We start from the raw sequence: 25645 nt of genomic DNA, 5'->3' as shown, positions 1-25645 counted from the left end.
CTGTTTAAACAACAGATTAATTTAATAATCAGTAGGGTATTGGATGACAACAAATTATTGGTTGAAGCATCCAAACCCTGACCCAAATGACATTCTTATGTTAATTCATATTTTCTTTTAGGCTCCTGCTTTCTTAATAAAACCTATATTTTTGAAAATCATTTTTAAACACTGCAAATTGTCCTGAGGTACTATTTATTTCTTTAAAGTAAGTGAAAGAGATTACATTACACAAACAGAAGAAACTATAGACGGCTGCACATGCTTAGTGCCTGCTCCAAAGCCTAGTTAAAATCAATAGGTGTCTTTCCCTTGATTTAAATGGGCTAGATTTCAACAAATGCGAAGTGAACTGCTTTTAAGGGAAGTACTAATTTACTTTATAGAGCCCTTTATGCTCTTTGTGATTTATTTCTCACCAAACATTTTTGCCATACTCAAAGTATTTGAAAATATTATGCAAACCAACTGTTAATTTTTAATTATTTGCTTTGGACTAGACTAAGCAAACTACTCTTCCTATTTAAATTTTTCTTGCATGTTCTTAAAAACAAATAATGGAAGACTGAATGCTACTGGAGTGTGTTTGAGATAAAAATTCAGCTTGAATATTTGTAAAAACCTTTGTTCCATAGTCATTCATCTCTACCTGTATCTTCTTTCAGTGAATATCATACTCAATTAATGGTAAGCGCAACACACTCTTGAATCAATGGAAAGACTCTCTAGAATCTGGATCAATTCCTTAGTGCTCCATAATGCAATGCAAAGTACCCTAACCTCCCACTAAAGATGGTAACTGTTAAGGGTACTCATCTTCCAGGATAGGACTCTCATATATGGATCAATTGAGTTCATCTTTCTTAAATTATGAGCATTGAGCAATACGCTTGCTCATAAAAATATTTACTAGTAGTGAAGCTGCGAAGCTGAAAACTGGGTCATGAGATGTGGGTCTACAAAGGACTTTGGGTCAAATATCTGAGTAGTTTTGCAGGAAAGTTTCCCAAGTTATAACAAAATATTTGGAAACCAGTGCAGTCTGCAATCTTAAATACAATCTGTAGATAGTTAATGACAGTCAGTGGGTAAACGGCATAATGAAGAGTGTTCCCATGAGAATCTATCAGTTCTTCAGAATTATTTCTTTATGGTTTGCCATTGCTTGTGGAGAAAAGTAATGGGTGCCTTGAGATCAGTTTTTTTGTTCCACTGTGGAACACAAAATGTTTTTCTATGAAAAAGATCTTAGCGCATTATTTTTAAAATACTATAATTTTCACTAAACTCAGTTTCCAACTCTCTGCTGTCCAAGAGTTGCAGAATTATGTTATTTTTGAAAGTTATTTCCTTTGACCTGAAATTACCTAAAAGCTCAGCCTTAAATCTGCATTCATTTGGGGAAAACTAGTACTATTAATCACTTTTTAATAAAATCAGGTCTTTTTCAGACTGTTCAAAAAATAAGACGCTAATTTGTTATGTGAGTTCTCTAATTATTTAAGCATCGACAATAAAATAAGGTTGCTTTATTTCTACATAGCTGGCACTGAGTATAACCATATCAGTGTAATGATAAATTGTGTTTGATATGTCAAGTTGAAATGTAATGGCATGATTTTCTTGAATTTGTATTTTCCAATCTATAAGAGATATTGTTGAACTAAAAGTGTTCCCTAGCATTAGTTTACAATGTACAGTTGCTATTTCTCTCCCCCAAAGCCATATGAAAATAATTACTCATACACAAATGCAAACATTTTCTTATAATTAAATATTAATTAGAAGTCAAAATTAATTTCCAGTGCTTTTTATCTCTGTGTTGCCATAGCAATGCTATGACCAAAATGCATTCCCACTGAACTTTACAAAATGGCAATTGGCAGTTACTGTCTTTAAAATGAAGCTGCAGCCAAAAGACTGAAAGTACCAGTATGTCCTAATTCATTTTGATCCTAGTCATCTGTACCATAATAAATATAGAATATTCAATGTTCAGACCTGCAATTACCATAGGTCACACCTTCACAATAAATGTGCATAATGATGCAATCTGTTCCACTTTATAAAAATTAGTTAGGCTACTGACAAATTACTAATTGGTCACTTAAGTAGGTTAAAGTGTATTTTCCCAGCACAGTATCCTTCTGAACTCCTGCAGTAAGTGTGGCAATAAATGTGCAAACTGAATACTTTTGACATGTGACCCACTAGCTTCAACACAACAGTGACTTCCTTGCATGATGTGCTTCACCCTTTGCCATAAGGATACAAGATCTATACTCAAAAGTTTGTCTCTTGTGATAACAGTCAGTTCATATTGATAAAATGGATTTCAGTGATGTACTTTATTGTATCTGCTTTTTAAAAAGGTGGTTGGTTTATTACAAAGCAAAAAAAATGAAAAATTTCACAGAAAACTGCAAAGCTCCAACTGTTCTCAATGGAGCAGGATTTTACCCTTGGTAGCTAACAGTATAGAGGCTCCAAATGGAAGAGCAGAGCTGTAGCAACTTTTCTTTGAACCAGATAAATCAAAGATTTCCTTTGATTTTTTTGTGGCAGTCCAGTGTTAGAAAGGATTCTTTTGCAAATGTTCATATGTTTGGGGACAATGATCACTGATCGCGGAGAAAGTTCAATTAAAAAACCGAAGGTGTAATGAAGTACAAGTGTATAGTGATTATTTGAATAAATTATGCATGTTTCAAGACCCGTCAATAAGCCATCATAGAGATCATCCTCAAATCAAGGGATTGCTGCCATTAATGTTTAAAAATAGAGCGATGTTCTACTTACAATGTACTGTCCCTGTCATAAGCAATGTCACTTTACATTGATTTAGAGAGTAAAAGCAAAGAACAGGCATATTACTTTTTTTTTTTTTTTTAAGCGGGGTGGGTTGGGATAGGAAAGCGAGCTGGGATGAATTCATTCTCTTTGAACATTTTTCTTTTAATATTCTGAGGCACTACTTTACTTGTAGTGTGGTAGAACTGACCAAACGATAACACACTTGCTGGTGAACACTGCTTTCCAGCACTAACACATTAATGCTTTGAAGAATATCATTATTCTGCTCCCATTCATTTCAGCCTAAGGACTTTAATCTGAGGACAAAATTAGAGAGAGAAACAGACCAAGCAGATATCTCTATTTCAAAAGCCAGTGGGAGGACAGCTAACTAACCTTTCAGCTGTAGAGAAATCTCAAGATTTACATTAATCTCTTGATTCATTTCAAAATTCTGTACAAGTCTGATATGTCAGTTAGCAGCAGCCTGAACTTAATCAGTGTTTTTGGGTATAGAACAATATGCACTGTTTTAGGAATATTAAACCTTTAAATGAACCCCGTAGTAACAAAACAAACAACATCCAGAGGTGAAAGTTATCCAAGACACAATGTAACAGCTAGAGCTGCATGTCATTCAACAATTCAACTGGTTTGCTACAGACTATAAAAAATAGAAAGGGCTTACTTGAAACAGTCATCACAAGCAATGTTCCCCGTGGTCTCCTTTATAGTGCGCTCAGAAACAAAAGCTGGGTATTCAGTATCACAGGGCTCTAGGGTTTGTTTCTGTCTCTGGGCTACAGGCATAGACAAAAAAATCTTGATATTAACTTGGGAAGAACAGCACACCAAATTCTGAACATTGTGAGAGATATTGTATTAAACAACTTTCACTGAATGAAAATGTTACTCAACTTCTGCCACCCTGTGATGTTTCACAGGCAGTGCATAATGCTTTATTTTTTAATTAAGAACACCCCTTCTATCTGTCATATGTCATTTTGTAAGACATTAACATTGAAGTACTTACTTATTCACAATTTAGCCTTAGCCAACCTTGCTTGCATTTGTTCACATTTTCTTCCCACGCCACAGGCAGACATGCATTGTTTTTCCATTTCAAGTGCATATATTTATTATTTAACTTCTCATTAAAAATAGTATTTAAATTCATTTTCTAATGAAGGTACCTTAATTAAGGTATATCTTATTGTAGTCAAAAATCATTTCTGTGGATGATGAGGTGGGAAACTTTGCAGGATCTCAGGACTCGCAAAGAACAATATATTTAGGGGGCCAAAATATTACCTTGGTCAGAAGTGGTTCTCATTTTCTTGGTGCCTGTATCATATTTACTTCTTTCCTTCCCAAGCATACTGAGTAGCTTTTCATAGCATTTTAAATCCATAGTTCACTTAAACTGCTTTATGGGGGAAGTTAATTATCCCTATTACCATTTAACAGATTGGGAAACTGAGGCACAGAGAAGTAGAATGACTCACTGAAGGTCAAACCACAGGCCAGTGATAGAGCTGGGAACAGAATTCAGGTGTTCTGATTCTGGCCCTAGTGCTTTATCCACTACAGGTATATGCATACATAAGCATCTTTAGACCTACCCATCTAATTTTTAGGTAGGAAAATCAGTCACCAGCTATGACAAAAACAAATCACATTGAACTCCAGGGTTTTGCTACTGAAGGCAGTTTATCTTAAAGCAAATTATAAGCCTTCTAAAGATCAATAGGAGAATGTTCTAAAGCTGGGTCTGTAGTTCAAACAGACTCTAGGACATACACTTCTGAACTTTCTGGGGACAGTGAACACCTTTTACCTAAGTGTGGTTTCTGTTTCGGGATTTACCTTCATTTGTATCTACACATGGCCTTAGTAACAAAGCTTCTGAATGGACCAGATTTTTCTATACCCCAATGTATATTTTCATTAATCACTGTAGAGCCCAAAGTTTTGAAAACCATTTATTGCCCTTCTGCAGTGTGTGACAGAGGTTATGTTGTATATGGACAGAAAAAATTTCTTAGCATGGGGTTCAGAAGTTGCCAAGTATTTGGTAAGATTTAGTATCAGCAACAATGTGAACTTCTCCTATGCTTGCCCTGACCAGGAAGGAATTTTGCCCTCAAAGAGAATGAAAATCTCTCTTGAGCCATCAGGCATTGCTAAGGAAAGTAAAGAAATCTGACATTCCTGGGGGAGTTACTTTATTTTAATTTAGTAAGGGTAGCACTGTTGGGAGCTGTACCTAAGAATTTGAAGAACATACCTGGACACTTGCCCTTTGAATACCCCATTTTTCTTTTGGCTTTGCTAGTGCAAACTGCTTTCTAGATGGCTATGCCACCAAATTTAAATTAAATAAGTGAGCTGCATCAAAATGATACATCTCCAATGAGTTGAATTAGGGGGTACTCTTTATAGTTTTATCCATTAAGGAAATGGAATGGGTGATATATATAATTACATGCTCCATTTTGAGTTACAACATGAAGGAACTTCCCTCAATCACATAGTCTCTATCTAGTGAAGTTATGGTAATTTTTTTGGCTTCAAGGAAAAAAAAGGTGGTTGTAAATTAATAAGACTGATGTGCTTGGTCATTAAAATATAACTATGATCCCAAGCAGATATTTATTACCATTCATCAAAGAATGATGCTGAACATAAAAGATTTTTTCCAGACAAATGATTGGGGTGGGTCACCTCAGGACTCATTACATCCCATGGTAATAAACACAAGGCACACCAAGGTGCAAGATGCATTGGCAAGTTGATCATGCATTTGAAAGAACATTGCAAGTCAAATCTTCAGCCAGGTCTTTGAGCTGCTCCATAGCATAAAGCAGCTGTAAAGAAGATACAGTGGCTTACCTGGGGATTCCTTTTGTGTAAGTGAATACCACATTTCCTGTGGGTAACCCAACAGCCATATATTACCCTCCCTTAAGGACATCAGCACAGGAGCACATTTTATTTGTGATTTGGTATCCTTGGCTTCCAAAAAGAGCTATTAGGGGACATGCTAGCCATGACTATGAGCTGCCCAAAAGACAAAACAGTGCCCACATAAAGCCACATATATGTTTTATGCCCCCAACCTGAATGGGGATCATCACTGGGGCAACTTAAGATCTGACCTTGTAATCCTACATTGTAATTAAAGGTCTCCATTTCTTGAAAATAAAGTACTTCAGATACAACTACATTCCTAGAAGTCATGTTATCCAATCTTCATCTGTAAGTGCCCACTTCCCATTCTTATCTTGATTTATGGTGTTTGCAATAGTTGTAACATTCCCTAGCCTTAGATCCAGATGCTGAACTGCAATTCACTGCAATCTTGAGGCAAATGACTCATTCTGGTAGGCTCCTCTGCAGAGGGCATTTGCATGCCCTGCTGAATCTCATGTGTTCTACTTTTTGCCAGGATATTGGTCTGGCATACTAATGCAAGATGAAGGCTACACAAAGGTGACATGAATTTTAAAGTTACCTTTTTAGCCCCAGTTCCAAAGTTGTGCTGTGTGCAAAACCGGACCTTTGACAGGAACTGAACTTTAAATGGTTACATTGGAAAACAGCAAGTGTTTGAAAAGATTTGTACTCTAATAAGCAATTCAAAAGCACTGTTGTTGCAACCCACCCTATTGCTTTTGAATTAATTATGAAGTATGATAGGATGTTTAATTTGGTTGAAACAGACTTTCCCTCCTGTGGGTAATTTTGAAATCTATTTTCATTCTGAACTGACCTGAATTTTAAAAAAGAGCTGTCTATGAAATTAAATGTAAAATTTGTTTTCATTTAAATGAAATCAAAGCATTTCATTTTGATTTCAATTTTCAAATTGTATATTATCTTAGAATTCATTACATCAAGTAAATTCATTCATTACGTGAAGTGAACAGTAATTTCAAAGCAAAAAAGATTTAAATTTACCACCTAAAGGTGCATTCTTTGCTTGTTTTGAGATAAACTTATGCTCAGATTGATATGTTTCTGTGAAAAATTTTGCTCTAGACATAACATTTTCCATAGAAAAATCTTCTACAAGCTCTATAAAACGTATGTTATAAACAGAATAAAATGTGACAGTAATGTTTCAGTCAGAAAGGATAGTCTGGGATGTAGGGAAAAAATAAAAGATTTGGAATCATTCCTTTTATTCTCTATTTACCTGTTTTCTCTATCAAACATCCATGGAAGTCATTCCTTTTGTTGAATCATCTTTTCTATTATGTATTTATACCATGTATTTTTAATTTTGCTTTATATTAATGTGCTATCTCTATTGCAGTACTAAAAATGCACATGAACACACACACACTTATACAACTTATATATACAACTTATTTTGTTAATAACTGAAAATATTGAAACAACAGGCAAAAAGTTACTATGAGCCATCTCAGTTTTGTATCTAAAATTCTTTTAAAATTAATGCTTGTATAAAGTTCAGTTAAATATAGACATTATTTTCTTTGGGCCATCAGCATAATTTACACCTACCTTTTGCTGTTAGATCTGAATGCCACCAACTGCATAGATTAAATTCCACCAGGAATCTAAACAAATTATCAAATATCTCCTGTTACATCACAGAGCATTTTCAAATTTCTAAATTGTCAGTAGCATGATACCATTCAACTTATTTCAAATAAAAACAAACAAAAACTTGAAGTTCATGCTGCTAGCCTAACTCCTGGGTTATTATCTTTCACTACACACATACACACACACAGACACAGATATATCTATTTATATATATTTCTCTAGTCTAATAATGAAAAGTTTTTCTGATATCTATGAAGATATTGTAGCTGTACCATTTAATAATCAAAAGCTCTATCATGAAAAGCTCATATAATTCCCAGTGCATGGTGGCCCACAGCAATTTTACAGCTGACCATTATTTATAGTTATTCTTCATTATACAGTATATTTTGATTCTCTTGTAAAAAGCCATGTGGTTATAACTTTCCTGGCCATGGTACAGAAGTACACATAAAATACTTTCTTATGATCCTTCCAGGATCCTGAACAGTAGAATATTATTTTACTTGTAGTGACTACACAAATTTACTTAACCAGTGGCTAACCAATTTTAAATATCTGTATGTGTATAATGTATTTTCCCGTGAATATATGCTGTGGCCTTATTATTAAAAGTCAACTGAAATTAATCAGATTCTTTTGTAAATGTAATGAACATGAACCCAGCATCAACAATTTTCCTTGAGATTGCAAAATGTGCAAACCCAGAGGGTTACACATGGAGATCTTGCAGCTTTTGATGTCATTACAATCAGCAACAAAACATAATTTTAACATGAATTCCCCCCCCCGATATATATATAGATATCTATATATAGAGATATATCTATCTATCTATCTAACTAGATATAATAACGCATTTAAGGTTCAGCTCTGTATACTGGTAACTGCCATCCGTTACCAACTTCTTAAATCTTATTTGCAACTGTCTTTTATGGACATTCATAACATTTGACATTAAAACCAAATAGTTTAGAGAAAAGATTGCTTTCTGTTTCTGAAGAGAAATTCCATTTGTAGCTTCAACACTGCTGTCTGAAAGTACAACAGTAAAACACATATCATAATAGCACCAAATGCAGTTTGTAATTATATGAGATTATATTTAATATTTCCCTGTGCTTTCTTAGAAAACAAGTCTAATATCTTTCAAAAGCCATGTTCACTAATGCATCATCTGTATTAATGTAAAACAATGCGGGGATTAGACAAAGTCAACAGTTAAATAACACATAAGAGGCATAATTTGATATAGCATAAGCTTTAAAGGGTTCAAGATAGAGAATACAAAGTCACAAAATAACACAACGGATGGCTAAGACAGTTGTACTGTTGACAAGAGCCCACCCAAGCAGCATTAAGAACAGCCAGACATTCATGTTAAATTTAACAGTGACCACAATAATAAATTTGGTTTGCACATCCAAGCTATTAGATGACTAAGCAAAGGCATAAGGATATAAGCGATGACCATGAATAACTTAATAGAAATTACAATTATGTACTCATATTTTAAATATTTTCTCAGATTCTAACATTATGATAGTGATTTTAAAATAAAAAAGTTACTGAATTTATAATAACAAATGATGAGAATGAGAACAAAAATACAAATATTCTTTAAATTTTTGACAAAATTTACTTACAGGACAAGTTCAGTCATTATCCATTTTACTGCAGCAAAGAAGGCATTATAAGGCTGAAGAGAAGCAACTGATTTAATGAAAAGGTAAAGCAGATAGCATTTGTACCTTAACTGAAGTCTTTATATGAAGATAATGTTATTTCAGACATATGGGTATCATGTCAAAAAAACTAGAGGAAAGCAGTGAGCTGTATCTAAGAGATTATAAAGCAAGATACTGCGTCTCAATGGTAGTATTTTAAAACATTCCATTACCCTGTCAGGAAATGTTCTTTTCAAGTAGAACAAACGTGATCCAATGTAGGGGTTATCACTTAGGTTAAAAAAAGGGAAGTTCTGCAAATGATACTTAAATATTTAACCTCTAGGGGCTACTATTTCCCAGGCTAATGCTGAAGGAGTAATACTGATAGATCATGTAAGATTTTTCAAATTGTAATTGACAGACATACCTAACTGCAGCACAAATCTCTATTCACCACCTGACTGTTATAAACTGTAAATAGGACAGGAAAACTGTACACTTTCAGTTTATCAATGAGAAACTAATTGTGGCTTCCTGGAGCCCCAGGAGTAAGCAGTATAAAGCATTTTTTTTAAAAATATGCATCAGGTCCTCCACTACCCCTCTCCCTCTGCATTTTTCTGGGATACAGCAAATTCAACACATGCTTCAAAATCATGGTTTTGCAGTATTTAACCCAGGTTTTAAATATTTTACTTTTCATTTTGGAAGTGTCTGAGTAAAAACAAATCAAATATCTTGAATTGAAATATATGAAACTCAGTCTTTTCTTTCTTTCTTTTTTTGTGATAGATATTTCAAGATGCTCTAACCTCTTCTTTTTAAAATCCCAGATTGGCATAGTAATTTAACAGGTGAGTCACAACATTTTAGCAGTCACATTTAACAGAACTATTTGCATGCTTTAAGGCAGTGGTGCTTAACCTTTTTTGTACCAGGACGCATTTGTAAACATCGATGGTCAGTCTTGACCCAGTGCCCCTCACTCCTGACCTGCTGCCCCCCACAGGCCCCAGTTTCCCATTGTGTGGGGCAGGGCTTAGGTGTTTGAGGAGGAGTAGGGGATGGTGTGGGACATGGGGGCGCTCAAGCAGCCCCTTGTAGGCTAGAACTCTGCCAGCCTGCAAGAGAAAAGCCAGTTTCCCACATTTTTCTCTTTTAAAGGAGAAACCATTTTTAAAGTTTGTTGATCCATTTATAAAGTTTGTTCATGACCCTTTCATATATTCTTGTGACCCGCTTTTGGGTTGCAACCAAGAAATGCTGCTTTAAGGTACAGTTAGCTGTAAGAGCCAGTACCTTACTGATGCCTGTGTTACAAAAACACCAGCTAGTCACAACTGAAAAAAATTAAGAACGGAATATTGATTTCAACTGATTGGTCTCTGAACTATGAGGTGGGTGTTTTAAGAGACTGCTGTCATGCATTTCCTTGTCCTACATGGAACAGAACAACCTTAATCACATAGAGGTTGTTTTGTGCACATTTGCCCTCTCACAGAAGAGGCACTTAAGAAGCAATTTGCATGAGAACAGTTATTTGCCAGCACCCTTGGAGAGGCAAGAGAAAGGGTTTTGGCAGATGGCCAATGAACCCACAGCTAATGGTACTATTCTATGCATATAACCCGAGACAAAATATTGACCTAGGAAGGACTGACTAATGGAAAAAATAAGAGAGATAAATAAGAGTAAGTGATGATTAAAGGAAGATATGATGACTCCCTAAAGCAGCTTGTTGGAAAAGAGAATTTCTATTCTCTAGGACATTTCAAAATGTGTTTTCATTTTCAGTTGAAAATGCCTGAAACACATAGGTTTAAAACCACAGAAATATTCATTCTGAAAAATTGATCTACTAAAAAAATAAATATTACATTGTATTAACTGTTAGATTCAATAGGTTATATAATTCGTATTTTAATAGAGAAAGTAAAAAACAAATCAAACATTATAAGTAAAGTGAAAAAAATTATTTTACTAAAAAACAGGAACAGGCAAACCATCTGTTTCAATGTTTTTTGTAGCAAAAATTTCTACATTTCCATAAAATACACTGATTTTGACAAAGCTCCATTGTCATACAACAACCTATTCCACTGAAGGTGGGGGGGAAGCTCACATGTGGCTGCTGCCACCCACCACCCTGTACTGCAGTCGCTCTGTATGAAGCCACTGCTGCCCCCACTTGCTCCCCCTCCCCCTCCCCTCTCCCCTCAGTAACCGGCATTTTTAGATACCTGGCAACTTCCATTCCCAACTTGTGCCGGAAAACAGGGATTTTACTGTATTTAACTGGGAATATAGTACTTTTGTGGGTTTGGGATTTTCCTGGCAAATGGAGAAGACTAGTATGAATAATAAATCTATATCTGCAGGTATGTAAGAACATTTAATACAGAAAGGACAATGTTTAGAATGCATATGATTATTTTGGCTACTGTCAAACTTTTAAATATTTACTCAAAGAGTTAAGTCACCATGCTCACAGAAATGTTAGTGCTAGTTTGTATAATTGTACTCAGGTATATTAAAAAAGAAATCCAAAACAAAACAAACAAGCAAACAAAAAATAAGGTATTTGATAACTTTTTTTGAGGACTGTTGATATCTTGAACTTTAAGATTGTGTCTATACATCACCATACGGCAATATTGCTACAGCACGTCCAAAAGGAAGTACTAAAGCACAGTACAGTATGGATGGGTACTCCACCGTGTGCATGGTGCATGGTTAAATTTTGCTGCTATATCACTGTAGCAGTGCAGTATATCCAGGGAGTGCACTGTTATGGTGATGTAGCTGATAGCTAATAATCACGTATAGACACATGTGATCACTAAGTTGCCGTAGTGTATCACTGTATATTTGCCGCAGGGCAACATGTAGATGTACCCTAAAAATGACTTTTTTCTGTGTTTATATGCATTTTTAACATTAGTTTAACATTATTGTTAAGTTCAGTTTTGATATAAAAGAAATAACTTAATTATGTCGCATCTAACAATTCCTGCCAGCCTTAAGACTTTATGAAAATTACTTTAAAACAATTAATTAAGGATGTGATCCTGCAGTGAGCAGGTACCCACCCAGAGCCGTACTGATTCATACTGACCAAACAAGTTAAAGGACTGAGGTTTAAACAGTCACTGAAATTCTATGTTAGAGGAGGAATCTGTTCTTTACTGATGAAGTGTAAATCCATTAAAATGTAGGCTTTAAAAATAGCCAAATCCTTATAACTAAAAACCCCCAAACATGAATTCTTTTTTTTTTTTAATTATAGAAGTTCTTTAATTCCAGATCTAAATATTTGAAGTAAATATTTATAGCTAATCTATGAAGTTTTGAACAAGATTCCCTAATGGGACCATGCTGACAAATCCTGAGCATTCATGGTCCTAGTGAGAAAAGCTACTGTAAAACTGAAAATACTTAATACATTATGTTTGTTTATACAGAACCATTTTTCTTATGCAGTGGGAGAGCCTAATAAATGCAAAGGTCATAAGAGTTCCAAGTTAAAATGATAAATAAATGCATAAATAAATAAATAAATATCTGCAAAACATTTCTTGGTGATTTCATGGAAGGGTGCTCATAATGTAAACTATACTTACGTCCAGTAAGCTACGGGCACTGTCGCTACTGTCTCTGTTTGTTCTACACATGGCCTGGTAGTCATAAAGTGTAATTCTATAGAGAAGAACAGAAAACTGCTTGACTAAAAGAAGAAAACATACCAGAATAAAATTGTGAAATACAACAATCTGCTCACAAAGTAGGCAGCAAACTAAATTTTAAAAAAAGGTGGGGGGGAATAAAGGGTCATTAAAATGCATTCTAGGCAAAGAAGAAGAAAGGCAAGAAAAACTGTAAAATATTGTAAAGATTGTACCAGGCTGTGGGAACAAAATGACAGTATATTTGGGAAAAGAGAAAAAGCAAGGTGGAGGTGGGAACACATACAGCATAACAGATGATGGGATAAACCATGTGAGAAGGGGAAATATACATTCAACAAAATGCTTAAACAACTACGTATTGATTCTGGACTGAACTCTAAAAATTTTCTTCCAGAGAATGAACCAACTTATGAATTTGAGGGAATACTTGCACCAACATTTTCTTGTACTCCCCAAAATACAAGGGGACACAGATGCAAGTCTAGGAAATCCACGCACAAATTATCCCATCCAAATAGATATGGATTCCTAAGACGTGGGAGGTTGAAGCTCCAGGTTATTAGCTATTGAACTATTCCAACTAGAAGAAATATAACTGTCCTTTTCACAAACACAAAATATTCAATATGTGTAATAGTTTTTGTAATAGACAACTCAGAAGGGCCTCCTCAGAGCCATGGTCAATAGGGAGCTCTGTGCCTATTTGTGATTTTACACATCTGTGACATAATTCAGAGAACTAAACAGAAAAATCAAGCGTTCAACATTATGTGGAATTGTGATAATCTCTTTAGGGCTGTCTCTCCATAAGAACAATGAATTGGTTATGCCCATTTACATAGATGGCTTTTACCATCTGTGACTGATGTAATAATGATTAGAATCTTCTTTCAGTAAATCATTCAAACAAAAGGTTACTGATAGAAATTAAATATATCCATTTAACTATTTCATCATCAGAGCCTGAGAGAATATAATTGGATGTGAATAACTTATAAAAGTGTGAGATGGAGTATATTTTCTAACATATTTCTAATGTATGTCTTGCCTCTAAGTGAAGTAAAAAAGCATATTATTCTCTGGTTTGGTCATGAAGGAATGCTAGCTCCTGACATCAAGCGGCATTCTGCTTTGCAGCCCATGAAGTGTGCAACATAACTGCAAAATGTTGTAATCTGTACTGATTTGTCACTCTTTAATTTGGCTGATCTAATTTGTGATTGAAATTGTCACTGAAAGCTTCTGAGAAATCATTCAAGTATTACATATTAGTTACACACTACTTCTTTTTGTCTCATGTACCCAGTGACTAAGTGCTTTGGATCCTGCAACATTTTGCAGGTGCTATAAAATGCTTATTTTATTAACTCCAATTTAAGTCCAGGAAAAAAAATGGCTATTAAGTCAGTGCCCTGTGGATTGGCAGAAAGAGGCACATGGTAGACAAATGCATAACTAGAGACCTACACACAGGTGTAGGTTGCACACTGACCATATTTGGCAGAATCACGCCCACAGCCAGATCCACGCACACAGATCTGCCAAGACAAACAGAGCAGTACATGTTGTAAGTTGTGCTGCCCTTGTGGCATGCAGAAATACACCACTTTTTTCCTTTTTTTTTTCCTAACCAAGATCCCAATCCAGTCAATGTGGTATATTCTTTATACTTTCTCAGCCTTCCCAGTCCAAGCACTGTTCTTCACACCTGGAACTCGCACTGGTGTCAGCAGGTATTAAGCAAACAGAGAAGGGCAGTTTACAGTTTTTAATTTCTTTGATGCAAAAAGCCAAAGGAGTCTGTCCCTATGTTTCCCCACCCCACTGTCTCTGACTAGCAAGTGAAATAGTGTTCAATTTAGTTTTCATAAATTGCATGGTGCGTTTGATCATAATTGTTTGCTAAATATGTATTTAAAAAGTGAAATCGTATAATATATTCTCAAATTCACCTGTCATAATAACTTGAATAATCTATGGACTGCTTTATACTGCACAGAGGATTGAATCAATTAGCATTACTATCTATGACTTAGGACATCTGTTAAAATTGCAATTTAGACTTCAATTAATCCTTTTTTTTTTTCTTTTTCAGTATTAGCACTTGAGCATTAAGAATGTATTTACTGAAAATTTCTTTGTTTCTGTAAAATATCTCAAAGTGAAAAGCAAATAAAACTGGAATACAGCTTGAAACTATTACAAAGTCATTTTTAAAAATAGAAACGAAACCTAATATTGTAAACCGCCTTGTTGGAAATCTGATCTTTGAGGATTTTGTTAATTCTGCATAGACAGCAGACAAGAACCTAAGATCGGCATTATAAACAGTAGGGAAAAATTAAACCTTACTACATTATGAACCACAATTTTACTTCACTGAAAGACAACAAGGGTACTTTATCCTTACGGAAGAGAAAGAGAATCATAAAAGAAAGCCTAAAATCAAAGTAGAGCACAACACAAGTGGTTGACCCTCTACTAACACCTGTGTGCTTGATACTGCAATGCATTTCTAGCCTTTTCTAAATAAATCTAAAGCTGTTACTGGATTGAAGATTCTGGTTCAAGAAAAAAAGCTTGGCCAATCTCCTTTAGATCACAGATAATGTATCCAGGTGGGAAAAAATGGCTTAAGCTGAAGGAGAGATACATGACATACACAGCTTTCCTAATAAAGGCCAGGCACAAATTCACTTTGTGAAGGCAGTAATGAGGACGTTTTCAACAATGCCTACTGAATCCTACCAGACAGCATACATTCCATATTTTGCTCCTTTTTCATGTGGCCATCTTCAGTGCTCATGAAACCTGACTGAAGTGTTTTTAAAGTCAATTCAAACAACAAGAAAGGATTTGCAGATTATATTAGCAAGGTTATTACTGTGGAACTTTGTATTAAAGCTAACTCTTCACCAGTGGGAATCAATGAGTATTTTAACTTCAGTGGTCATACTATTAGGACTATAAGCACGTTGAAATTTAAACCCTGCAACATGTTGAAACAATTCAGGAATTTAATTCTTTTTCATTGTAACCAGATATTTCAGTTCAATACAAATGGCTTCTATGGCATTCATGAATGAAGTGGGCTGCCTTTACTTTTAAAAATGTTAAAGAAAATAAAAAGTCACGTAATGCTATCATTTGCAAAAATATTATAGTATTTGTGGTAAAAGTAGTGACTTAAGATGCTACAATAATTCTATGTATAGTATTGGTTAAATGATAATAATGTCAGTCTAGGATGCTCTAAAATGTGCTTTTTCACATTTCTCATTTAGACAGATTTAACTAACTGTTAACTAAACAGTTAACAAATTTAACTAAATGTTTCAAAAAGAAAGACTTTCAGATTATTACCCTTTTTGAAGCGATTATGTAACTCTTTTAAATAACGGCTTGTGGCTACCTGTATCCTGTTCTGCTGATTATAGCTAAAGGACATGATAATTGCCTGCTTTCTCTCTGATCTAAATTTAAGCCCATCTACTTATGGCAAACCAAACCCTGATATAGCATACTACAGCACTTCACTTCAATAGGTTTTTTCTTGCTCGAGATAACATGCCTGATTATGGGTCTTTATGGCATCACCACACTGTTAACCACTCACATTTCCATACCTGCTGATCATCACTGAAGTCTATAAAACAGCTGCTTTCAAAATGAGATGTAAGCCAGATATGTAATATATGTAAGAAACTTTACCTAATGGAAAACCAATTTTCAACAACTAAATGTGCACTTCTGTTATATATACATTTGGGGGATGAACCTATTTTTATGAAACGCTGTTATAGTCAATTTCCTGATACTGCTAAGACAAATCTTGCACATTGAAATGTGCTTGCAGTAGACCAAAAGTCCAATGCAAAGAAACTGACCTAAAAATCACAAGCAGTCCACATTACATTAACAGATGCAAACACTAATTTTCATTTAGATGTTCAAGATATACTTCACCTTCTACTTTGTAATGCAAAACATTAGCATTCTCAATCACACTAGTAAAAAGATATGCATAAGAATAAAAATGAAATATTCTGTCATCACTTCAAGATATGTTGAACATGTATGTCATTTATGTAACATTCTATCTTGTAACATAATATTCTGTCTTGTAACTTACATAAGCCTGAATTCTACAAGAAAGGAGGAAATAGATGAAAGAAAGGTAGCTGGATAATTGTAAGTGAAAATAACACTGTCCCACTAGTGTCTTCTCAAATGTAGCAAACAAAACATGCTGATTTTGGGTAGCATTAGCTGATGGGGTTTACCCTATGCACATATGTTTTATTTATCTTTTAATATCACCTAATTGTGATCCCATGATCAATGCATTTGCTTCATATACAGAATTCCAAGAGCAAACATTCGTCTCAGTGATATTGAAGAAACTATTATTTTGCAGTTATCTGACAGGAGAAGCACCATAAATCAATCTGGTAAATATTTGATTATGGGGCAGCCAAGATGAGTCTGAGAGCTGGTACTGAGTTGTAGAATTTAACTTCTGTTTTGGGAATAGAAACTGCACCCAGACAGGTAATGATTGAGTAGGTACCATTGGAAGGCTAGCCAGCAGTCTATGGGAAATGAGCTGATGGGTCTCACTTCAGTTGTAATGGACAGAGATCTACATCTTCAGCCCCAGATGGCACTGTTGCTGGCATTCTCAGCCATAGGGCCAGAACTGAATGAGAATGGAGAGAAAACTAGCCTAGAGGTGGAAGCTGTAGATAACAGCCTGGACAGTAATAAAGGAGCCTGCACTGATGCTATCCAGCTTATACCTTTTCCATTGACAAATAGACTATTTAGTGTTCGTGGCCATGAGTACACTGCCTTTCACCACCACTAAGTTCATTTATATAGATATAAAAAAAAATAAATGATAGCCCTTGACAAAAATAACTTGTCATCACATGTCTTGGGCTGTGTCTTAGGAGAAGGGCTAAAATAGCTCAACTATTTCTAACTGCCAAGATGCTGCAAAACATAACATTTATAAAACCTACAACTCACCATGTATTTCTAGCATACAGAACAAGGACTCTTTTACATGGTGCACATGTTTGGGGCCTTTTTTAGCTCAGTAAAGGTATTGCCACATACCTTAATACACTGTACGAAAATGGTAGTAAAATTTACAGAGATGTAAATTTTAAAACAGGCCCAAATTCAGTTATGAGCAGTAAAGGCCAGAAGGGTAAAATACTGAGCAGACAGCCTACCACAAAGCCATGGAAATTTAGCAAGTACAAGTCACAATAGGTACCTGGTAAATTCAATCACTTAGAATAAGGCTCCTATTATCGGCCATATCTTTAGGGGAAGACATGGAGAGTATGCAAGCTAGGCATGAAGCCTACTGGTATAGCGATACATCATGGCTGCTCCCCACTCTGTATCTGACCTGCTGATGATAAGAAGACTCCATTCATCTAGGCTGTTAATTTAGCATCTTTCAGCAGCAGGAAATTCATTTGAAAATTAATAATTAAGTGAAGAGGCCTTAACATATAATGTAGACTATACAGTTCATTTGATATTTCCTATTTCAGACAGTCTGCTCACCATGACTGATTTTTTTTTTTTTTGCCAAGACAAACCTGGGGTGTATGTTAGGTCAGAACCTGCAACAATTAAACATATCACCAATGATAAGAACTGTCAGTACCAAAAATATCAAAATTGCACTTCAAAAAGTGAAAATCCATCCTGATTGTGCCTGTAACCTCATAGCACTAGTCTGCACTGAAGTATATTCTTATATTCATATACATTGCCAGAAGAAAGATGACACTTGAATTTTAAAAAGTTTGAATTTCAAAAAAAAACCTAAATCAAAACAAAACAACTCTCCCCCCCAAAACAGTGGAAAGCTAGGCATTAATGTAACGAAAACAAGATTTATGAATGTCACAGCTTAACACATTCTCTAAACATTTCTGAAGAATTTAATTAAAATGCAAATCATAATCAAGTATATCAAAATGTCTTATGCTGCACAGGTGAATATGCTTCATTAAGAGGCTAGTACACATTGCAGGTAGTAGGTAATTCATTAATAGCCAGAGATCCCATTTTTCTCTGTTTAGAAATGGCAAATTTTCTGATTTAGCTCCCCCCAAATTCCACATTTTTCTGTGATTAAAATGAAACACCATTCTATATATATGTAGATATCTATATATAGGTATTAGCTGAACACAATGTTTTATTGATGTATTTACAATTTTAAAGCCATTTGGAGGTCTACTGGTACCTCAATCATTATAATACAATAAATTTGAAGTACCTATATATTTTGATGTTTGATTTTAGTTTTTTTGATCATGGAAAATTAGAGCTGCCCATGCCCCCTTTGCTTAGCTGTGGCTGTACCCGCCACCCCTAGCAACTTTGTGGTGCTGAACAGTCCTGATATACTGGTGCCCTGTCCCTGCCCATGACATTGCCCCTCACTCCCAACCCACAGCTCCCTGGCTCCGCCAGTGCCCCTCACTCCTGACTGACTGCACCCCCAGCCATGCTGGTGCCTTTGACTCCTAACCTACTACTCCCTTCCCTGAGGACCCAGCCCCCACAGTGTATGGGTGGGTGTGTGGGGAAGGGGAGTGTAGGCCTGGGCAATGCATCTGGGGGTTGGGGGTGGAATGGCAAACCCGGGTCCCTGCTGGTAACCCAAGTGTTACACTTCATCAATATTTCACCTCCCAAAATGCTTTGTCATTTTGCAAGTCACTTTGCAAAGCTCTCAGAATTTCTTAAGCCATGTGTATCAAACTCACGTGGCACTGCAAGGTCAGATGATGGGTGTGGGTCCAGTCTGCAGGCTGAATTGGTTTCACACACAGGCCCCACATGCTGCACGCAGTCTGTGCCCTGGACCAGCCCTGTGCACTGCATGCAGTAAGTGTGCCAGCTGCATCTTCATATGCCACATGCAGCTGTGTGTGGCACACGGAACCAGTCTAGGGCACAAGCTTTGTGCCGCACCCACACTGAACTAGCCCTGCATGCTGGATCTGGGGCCAGTCCAAATTAGGCCCACAGATTGGCCCAATGTACCAGAGCCAGCATGCAGGGGCAATCCTGTGAGATACATGAACATATTGAATCTGAACATATATATCTAAAGTTACTTTCTGTCAAATCTGCTAATGCCAGTGCATGTACAGTTTTACTTTATGTCTACAATATATTCTGTGTCTGCCAATCTGGCAGCACCCTTTCCCACACTTGTGACTAGAGTCATTTATTTGTGAATGTATTGGACAAACAAAACAGGTCCGACGTGCATGTTATATGCAGTATGTGCCCCAGATGAGCCCTGTACACCACATGCAGCACACAGATGCACGCTGTATACGGGATGTGGGGTTGATCCAAGATCCATAGGCAGTGCCACGGATCAGACAATAGGGCTCTGTCGGCCAGATCCAGCCTGGGCTGTATCTTTGACACCCCTGCTTTAAGTGAACAGGATTATATCTAGGAGGCAAAATATTTGTAAGGTTTAGAGAATTTCCATTAAAGATAACTAAATCAAAAGAGTGAGAAAAAGAATATGTCCTTATGTGTGTTGAAAACATAAGTGAAGGGGCTAGAATCTACTAGACTGGAAGAGTGCAGACAGCTTGTATTATTTGCTAGGAAGCATACAATTCAGGAAAAATGAATGAAGCTGGAAGGATGAACAAGACGACAAGCTCTTAAATCAACATTAAATTGTTAGAATAAGCTTTAATAGCTGCAGAAGTTGGAACCTAGGGATCTACCACTTCAGTCTTTTGTTCTGACACTAAACTGCATTAAAGGCCATTCCTGCAGCGGGCCAGGGGAATGCCTGATAGAAAAAAAAAAGTGTCAAGAACAAAATATACCATGCTGCTGCTGCCATATTTGCTTTTAATACTTACTCACTTTTTCTTCTAAGAATGTGGGGACTTTTGTTGCTGTTGTTTTGGAGGCTTTTTGGGTTTTGTTCTAGGTTTCTCTGGGATAGTCTTCTCTTCTGGTGTTATTCAGTTTTATAATAACCATATTCCCTCCTTGACCTCCTTATTCTCTGGAGTTTATTTTTCTCTTTAAACTCCTAAACAGTATGATTTTCTTTCACCAATTAAACAGTAATTCACAGTATTATAAATTCAAAGTGTCATGAAATCCTACGAAAAGCTATGGTTTATTTTTACAAAACAGGTGTCATAGCAAAGATTTTTCATTGATAAGAGGTTTTCTTTCTAACACTGTTTCAGCACCAGGAAAAACTGAACATTTAGGGTTTATATCAGTTCTGTTCCTTCCATTTGTACATGTTAACTCAGCTGGTAACATATTTTAAAGGCTTTTTAATGACCGGATTGTATGCAATGTACAGGATGTACAATATATACTGTTTTGATAACTAAGGACTTAAAACAGACAGCACGTCATGTTATTGTAGAAGGACCCCTATGTATGGAAAAAATATATAAATATATTCCTGAAAGCAAAGTATCCAGGCAAAAGTAACAGGCATATGCTGCTCAGTTTAAAAATTAAGTATATATTTTTAAGTTCATTTCAGGCCTTGCACTAAAAGCCAAACTGCCATGAATGCATTTTGCAAGTACTGTTTTTCATGGTGGAAACAAATGAGGCCAAAGAGAAATATTCGCTTATGTCCAATGCATTCAGCCAGATCCTGCAAATGCTTAGCATTCTAATATCCCAAAATGTCAGCTGACTTGAGGAAACTAAGCCTCCCATGGGAGATCATCTCATTTCTTTTTTGGACCAGTCTCTTAGTTTGACAGCATGAATTAATGATATGGTGGAACACCGCAGTCTTGCCACTCCAGAGATACAGATTCAAGAGAAATGTTAGAAATCTACTCCCCAGAATAAACAGGGATGTCAATAAAGCATACAGGCATCATGGAAGCCAGCACTTTGCCAACGAAGTGACTGAGGAGCATAAACAGCTCAGATAAGTTTTTACAGCACTCACACCTGCTGGACGGTAGCTAACATATAAGCAGAACACTGAAAGAAAGCATGCCTCTGGCAATCATCAGAGCAAGATTCCAGAGGGTATAAAGGCAGATAAGAACCTGCTTCCTAACCCGATCACCATAACAACAATAGTAATAGGAAGCGTAATGTTCATTGTATTTATAGCAACTATTTTCCTGCACTCCCACACCAACAGTGCCTGGAATGTCGAGTTCATTCTCCTAATCCTTTGCTGCTTTGTAATTTTTTTTGTTAATCCCAATGAAAATATGCCCAGTTCATTTTCATTAAAAAGCCAGAAAAGTTTCCATTATATACTGGTAGAAAAGTTCTTTTGAAAGACCTCATCTATCACAGAGGAAAGCAGGTTTGTTTTTTTGATGCATTTTTGTGCTATCTGCTATATAGCAGAAGGAGCAGGTGGCTTGGTTAGTATAATTATACCAGTTTGCTTCTAGCCCATGTTTTAAGGCAGTTGCAATGGCTGGCTTATTGTGTTTAAATAATTGTCTTATTGTGTTTAAATGTTGCTTCCAGCATGCGACTCAGTTGCTATCAGCTAGTGGCTTTGATGTTGGCTTCATTATTTCTGATTGCCTCAGAGCTGAACACCAGTGAAACTGTGAACCATCTCAAGCTGGCTCTCGCTGTACTCTAGATGGAACACTTGAGCTATGGATCCTTCACTTTATTTATGTCAATTGTGATACTCCTCAATGTCCTGAATTTTCCAGTGCAAGCTCTGTTAAAAATGCCACTAGTCTGATATGCAAGAAAAAAGCAAGACTGATGGAAGTGGGATGTTATACTTTGCATTTGACTTGGGTTTTAAATTGGAATTAAAAAATATTTTGCTTCCTGGTCTTTTATCATCTAACCCATTTTAGAAATAGGAATTAGCTCACTTCATTTTATGGTGCCTGTTAGAAATATACAAGTAAATAAACAACACTGTCCTTGTCAGAGCATAAATTGCCACCATCAGACAACCAGGATTTGGGGCTATTCACTAAGTGCTAAATTTTGCCTTTGCAAGTTAGCTATTTATTACAGTATAGCACAGCTGTATGGCCTTAGGGAACCACAGAATTCATTCCGTCTCAAAGAGAACGAGCTGTCTGTACAAAGGAGCACACCAACTGCAACATCCTTTTAAGGAGGATGACACCATACTTTAGCTCCAGTGTCTGGTAAGAATGGAGCTCTACCTATAAATTCATAGTTGGTAGGGGCTGGAAGGGAGCTTGCAAGATCATCAGGTCCAGTCTCCCCTGCACTAAGCAAGAAAGACAACTGGGGTCAGGTGTTCTATTCCATCGGTCTTCCTTTATGTAATAGGTTCCCACAGAAGAATAAAAGGGAGTAGCCCTGGGGACATAGACTGCCTTTAAACAAGCAATGAAAGGTGAAGAAATGGGGGGGAAAGGTGTTTAGAGTTATGAAAAAGCCAGAATCAGATACTGATTTTGGGAGCCAGAGTTACTATAGCCTTGTAGAATTCCATGTGGTCACTTCCCTGGAGTGTGCAATTTATTTTATGGCCAGGCAAAAAAAAAAATTATTTTAAAATATCATGAGGATTATCAGGACCAACAAGTAGCTTTTGCTTGACCTGGTTAGTTTTCAGGACATTTTAGTGAGGCTGAGTTAATAAATGTGAGTGAAACCAAGTCAATTGCCAGTAACAACCTCCTTTTTTCTACGAGACATGGCTACTTTCTCTGCTTAAAACAGTCTTCAACATTTTGTTGGTTAAAATGCTTCCTGTTTCTTCCATGGCTTGCTTCAAATCCATTTAAAGCTACGTTGCAGAACATGGGGCTGAATCCTCCTCCTATCAAATCTGTGGAAACAGGACTGGACTCATAGTCTTTCAGTATCATACTCCAATAAACTATGCTGCAATAAGAGAAAACTCATTCATTGTATGCTGAGTCTCCAAGACTTAGCACTCTATGTGTGTGGCATCAAGTTACACTAAGATCATCTGGAACATGAACACAAGCAAAGTCCCAGCCACTTTTGGGTTTGTTTTATTTGAATTTGCTTTTATTTTATTTATGCAAACTTTTTTTAAGGGAGAGAGGGTAGTAAAATTCTTACCTTTTAAAGGAGCCCATTGTTAGCAATTTGTTCATCACAGCCCCTTCAGCCTCACCAAAGAAGTAACCAGTCTGAGAGAGAAGAACATAAGAAATGACCAGACGTGTAGACAAATGCAAAACAACAGTGGATACAATTTAAGCTGGTATATCCTGGGATCTGACAAGAGTAGCTTTTGACAGTTACATAGATAGCTTTTCAGGGCTACTGCTGCATAACAATTGAAGAGGTCTTAATAGTCATGACGAGTTATGGGGATTACCCAATAAACCCTGAGCAGATGTGAGAGCTTATACAATAGATTGAGATATATTATGTAACATCTAATATCTGAAATACACCCCCCCAAAACCTAAAGCTTCTCAAGAAAATGCACTAATCTGATCACAAATGCTTGTGATTAAAACACTACTCCCAAAAGATATAAACAGGTTTTGAAAGGATTTCCTAAACCATCATAAAAATCGTTGTTTATAATTCTACCATGACCTGTTTAAGGAACACTACATTTCATCAACCCCATAAATTTTTACTTCATTCAGAGTCACTTTATACTTAAAACCACTCAGCCTGATGAATTATCCATTTTGTCTTTGTTTACTGTATGAAAAGTTGTGAATTAATAATAAAGACAGATCTCTGATGAGAAAACAAACGTGTGCACCAAATTTGGTATCCAATCTGAGAGAGACCTTATTATCTTGGTCTTGCTGGCAATTCAAATTACATTCTTAAAATTAGACATGTATATATAGTCTTTTTCCCAGTTTGGGGACAGCATTTTCTTATTTTAGGGTCTCAATTTATCAAAAGATTGGGCATGTTCTTTGCATTTTTAAAAGGGGGGAGGGGGAAATCCCACAGTTTAAAGGTAGAAAGGGCATTGTACTCTCAAACTGCATGTATTCCATAGATTTTGTATTAGCTAAACCCATTCCATTACAAGTAACTTATATGACCTTAACTATGCACTTGGGAATTTGCAGGCAGAAAATTTACAGACCTAGCCAAAAAGAGATATTTTTGGCCTCTGAAAAGAAAGCATTGTGTAAAGCCTGCTAAAAAGCGAAGAGAGCATTTTTATTTCATGTGCCTAAATGCACTAGTTTCAATAGCACTAGCTGACTGAAGAAGAAGAATTATTTTAATTGCAGGACAGGAAGTCAGTGTCAAACAAGCCCAGACCAGAAAAGACTAGCATAACACTCAATAGCAGTAAATCTGATTTATCAAGTCATGCTTCAATTTCATTCAGGTATGTAAAGGACAGTTCTCACCACAAAATAGTCTTTCTATGTTAATAAGCTTTAGCTTTTCCCAAAAACTCAGCAATCCTTAAAATCCTTAAGTTCTTATTTTTGTGGATCTAGATCAAGTGAAGAACCGCAATGCCTGAATGCAAAGCAGGGTGTAGTGCTGTGGTGGTTACCCATGATACAAGAGTCCTCAGAGTGGTAGAAAAAGAGAATCCCAGTTATTAAGGTAACTGATAAAATCGCCCACCCCACAAAGAAGTCAGCTTTGTGTGGTGTGTAGAGTCAGGGAAGTACAGAATCTTAGGCTTAGTGCCTCAAAAGTTTTATTTTCAGTGCCTTCAATGGAAGTTCAATATGATTAACTCATTTGAAGTCTGGGCCTTAATGCCAGTGCTAAGCATTACAGAAAGAGGGGTCAGCAGTCCTCTCTTTCCAGCCGATGCTAAGAAAGGGAAGAGATCCTTGTTTTCTGGGAAGTGGTAGCAGAGGAACAGCAGTCAAGGGCTCCTATTAGCAGGACTGCTGTAATAAATGCCTCTTGCCAGTGGGGTGG

General features: G+C 36.3%; 1 protein-coding gene across 4 annotated transcripts in view; it reads right to left on the bottom strand.

Annotated features, from left to right (window-relative positions):
- CACNA2D3 (calcium voltage-gated channel auxiliary subunit alpha2delta 3) overlaps positions 1 to 25645 on the bottom strand; it is an 891165-nt gene that overhangs the window by 22892 nt on the left and 842628 nt on the right. For 2 of the 4 annotated variants that reach the window (XM_090021141.1, XM_090021143.1), the window contains 5 exons: positions 23837 to 23907; positions 12659 to 12734; positions 9015 to 9067; positions 7324 to 7379; positions 3482 to 3593 (listed from right to left, as the gene is read on the bottom strand). In XM_090021141.1, coding sequence (XP_089877267.1) covers positions 3482 to 3593; positions 7324 to 7379; positions 9015 to 9067; positions 12659 to 12734; positions 23837 to 23907 — 368 coding nt within the window. Of the gene's footprint in view, positions 1 to 3481; positions 3594 to 7323; positions 7380 to 9014; positions 9082 to 12658; positions 12735 to 23836; positions 23908 to 25645 lie in introns of those variants that run through there. The other 2 variants (XR_016438419.1, XM_090021142.1) reach the window with 2 other exon arrangements.

The sequence above is a fragment of the Crocodylus siamensis genome, chromosome 11 (assembly GCF_052110815.1).
Source record: "Crocodylus siamensis isolate JL-2025a chromosome 11, ASM5211081v1, whole genome shotgun sequence".
In the NCBI taxonomy this organism is placed as follows: Eukaryota; Metazoa; Chordata; order Crocodylia; family Crocodylidae; genus Crocodylus; species Crocodylus siamensis.
Note: the sequence above shows the minus strand (reverse complement) of the source record. Positions and strands in the feature narration are given on the sequence as shown.